Source organism: Nerophis ophidion, linkage group LG26 (genome assembly GCF_033978795.1).
Source record: "Nerophis ophidion isolate RoL-2023_Sa linkage group LG26, RoL_Noph_v1.0, whole genome shotgun sequence".
Classification (NCBI taxonomy): Eukaryota; Metazoa; Chordata; class Actinopteri; order Syngnathiformes; family Syngnathidae; genus Nerophis; species Nerophis ophidion.
In genome coordinates this window covers 30,554,877-30,557,376 of record NC_084636.1, presented here as the reverse complement: position 1 = coordinate 30,557,376, position 2,500 = coordinate 30,554,877, and the positions used below count along the sequence as shown (strand labels likewise).

At 41.3% G+C, this 2,500-nt stretch overlaps 1 protein-coding gene across 3 annotated transcripts in view; it reads right to left on the bottom strand.

The window, feature by feature from the left end:
• LOC133543748 (zinc finger protein 568-like) overlaps positions 1-2,500 on the bottom strand; it is a 60,842-nt gene that overhangs the window by 50,782 nt on the left and 7,560 nt on the right. Inside the window, exon 2 of one of the 3 annotated variants that reach the window (XM_061888517.1) lies at positions 1,754-1,879. In XM_061888517.1, the coding sequence (XP_061744501.1) occupies positions 1,754-1,879 (126 nt within the window). Of the gene's footprint in view, positions 1,880-2,500 lie in introns of all 3 variants that reach the window. The other 2 variants (XM_061888514.1, XM_061888515.1) reach the window with 2 other exon arrangements.

Genomic DNA, 2,500 nt, shown 5'->3' with positions numbered 1-2,500 from the left:
GGTGGCCATGTACTGCTTGCCTGTGTATCGGCTGTGGACATGTCTGCGCTGCTGATCCGCCTCCGCTTGGGATGGTTTCCTGCTGGCTCCGCTATGAATGGGACTCTCGCTGCTGTGTTGGATCCGCTTTGGACTGGACTCTCGCGACTGTATTGGATCCATTATGGATTGAACTTTCACAGTATCATGTTAGACCCGCTCGACATCCATTGCTTTCCTCCTCTCCAAGGTTCTCATAGTCATCATTGTCACCAATGTCCCACTGGGTGTGAGTTTTCCTTGCCCTTATGTGGGCCTACCGAGGATGTCGTGGTGGTTTGTGCAGCCCTTTGAGACACTAGTGATTTAGGGCTATATAAGTAAACATTGATTGATTGATTGATTGATAAAATTTGACAGACGGGCCAGTCGAGCACGATTCATTTCAAAGCATATCTTATCGTTTGAGAGTAGAGTAACTTCCCAAATATGGGCTATATATCTTTTTTTCCCCCAATATCCTATCAGGACCTCAAATAAACACAGAATTTGTATTTCACTTCCATTTTCTTTCAGGGCGAGCAGTGTTGTTGACCCTTTCTTTGCCAATGCGTCGAAGTTTAGGATCAGTTTTGTTGTGGCAATTCTCCAAACAGATCTTTGCTTAATTTTGTTTTGATATTTGATGTTTGATATTTGTGTGATATTTGGCGGGCTGTAGTTTGCCCATCCATAGTTAAGACCTTACAGCTTCCTTTTTTTTTTTTTTTAAAGTTGTTATTTATCCAGTAAAGTCCCATTTATATTACAATTCACTGTTCAAAGACGGCCGGCGAAAAACCTTCCTACACCAGTGTGGTTTCTTCTATTTACCATGGCAACACTTCAATCACGTTAAATCAATATCCATGACGTTCGTTACTAGCTCACGAATTGGAATGCACGTTGCGCCACCCGTTAACCGTTTTTCTTCTTTGTTACGATTCTGAGAAGCCAGAATTGAAATTAAAAGCCTTACACTTGTGTCTACTGACCTGATACCTATATGTGAACTTTGCATCGCATGTAATGCAACTGTACGGTTTCTCCCCAGTGTGCGTTCTCATGTGCACTATGACCGAAGCCTTACAATTGAATCTATTAGGGCAAAGCGAGCAGGTAAATGGCTTCTCGTCCATGTGCGATATCATGTGTTTGGTCATATAATTTTTTCTGGAGAAACTCTTGCCACAAACAGAGCAAGCAAAAGGCTTCTCGTCGGTGTGTATTCTCATGTGGAGCACCATATCTCTTTTGCACCTGAATTTTCGAGCACAAACTGAACAGGAAAAGGGAACCTCCCCTGTATGTATCATCATGTGTAACTTCAGGGGACTCTTTGAAGAGAATCTTTTGGCACAAACCGAGCAAGCAAAAGGTTTCTCTCCAGTGTGTGATCTCATGTGGATTATAAAATGACACTTCTGTGTACATATTTTCCCACATTCAGAGCAGTCATAGCGCTTGTTGTTAATATTATGTTTCGTATCACTTTTAGAGTTCTTACTACTCTTTAAAGGTTTTTTGGTGTCACCTTGATCACTCTCAGAAGAGTCTGACATGCCGTCTATATCCGACAGTGGAGCAAAGATGTCGTCTGGTTCCGAGTCTACATCTTCACAATACTCTCCATCAGCTTTTGTTGTGTGTCGAGTTTGAAGCTCTGCCCCTCTATTCTCCTCACTTTGACTGGGATGAAGCTGCGAGGACTGAGCTTCATCATCATTAGCCTCACCTGACCCTCGAAGCGGCCCCCACCATTCCTCTTCTTCCGCTTTAAAGCTGCAGGGCACCGGCTCCTTTTGCCTCCCACTGGAGTTCAACTCTTGCATCTCGGATGGAATCTCTTCCTGACTCTCTGCTGACACACGGAACACAAATGAGGTGTGTCTGTATTTACATTTGCAGTTCCGACATTTCACAGGTTTGTGAGGTAAGTCTAATGAAATATACGTATAAATGATTTTTATTTTTTTTAAAATACAAACGTAGATAAATATAGAGTGATAAATGATAGGAAAAGTGATTTAAACATGAATAGTATAGGTCAGATAAGGCTTTAAATTGTTTTTTAACATTATTTTTACCACTTGCAACATAATGTTTAATGCAACGCTAAAGTTGTATTATTCATTTATTTACAGTTGTCAGGTTCAAACACTGATGACATCTATGAAACAAAACAAGAAGCAAGGAAATAAACAGAGACAGAATTCAATTTTTTCTCAATTTGAGGAGAGACGCGTTGACCTTTTATAGCGTCACCCACGCTCTAACGCAGGGGTAGGGAACCTATGGGTCTAGAGCCAGATGCGGCTCTTTTGATGACTGCATCTGGCTCCCAGATAAATCTTAGCTGACATTGCTTAACACGATAAGAAATGAATAATTCCGCTGGTAATCACATTGTCAAAAATAACGTTCAAAATATAAAACATTCTCATGCATTTTCATCCATCCATCTGGTTTCTACCGCACCTGT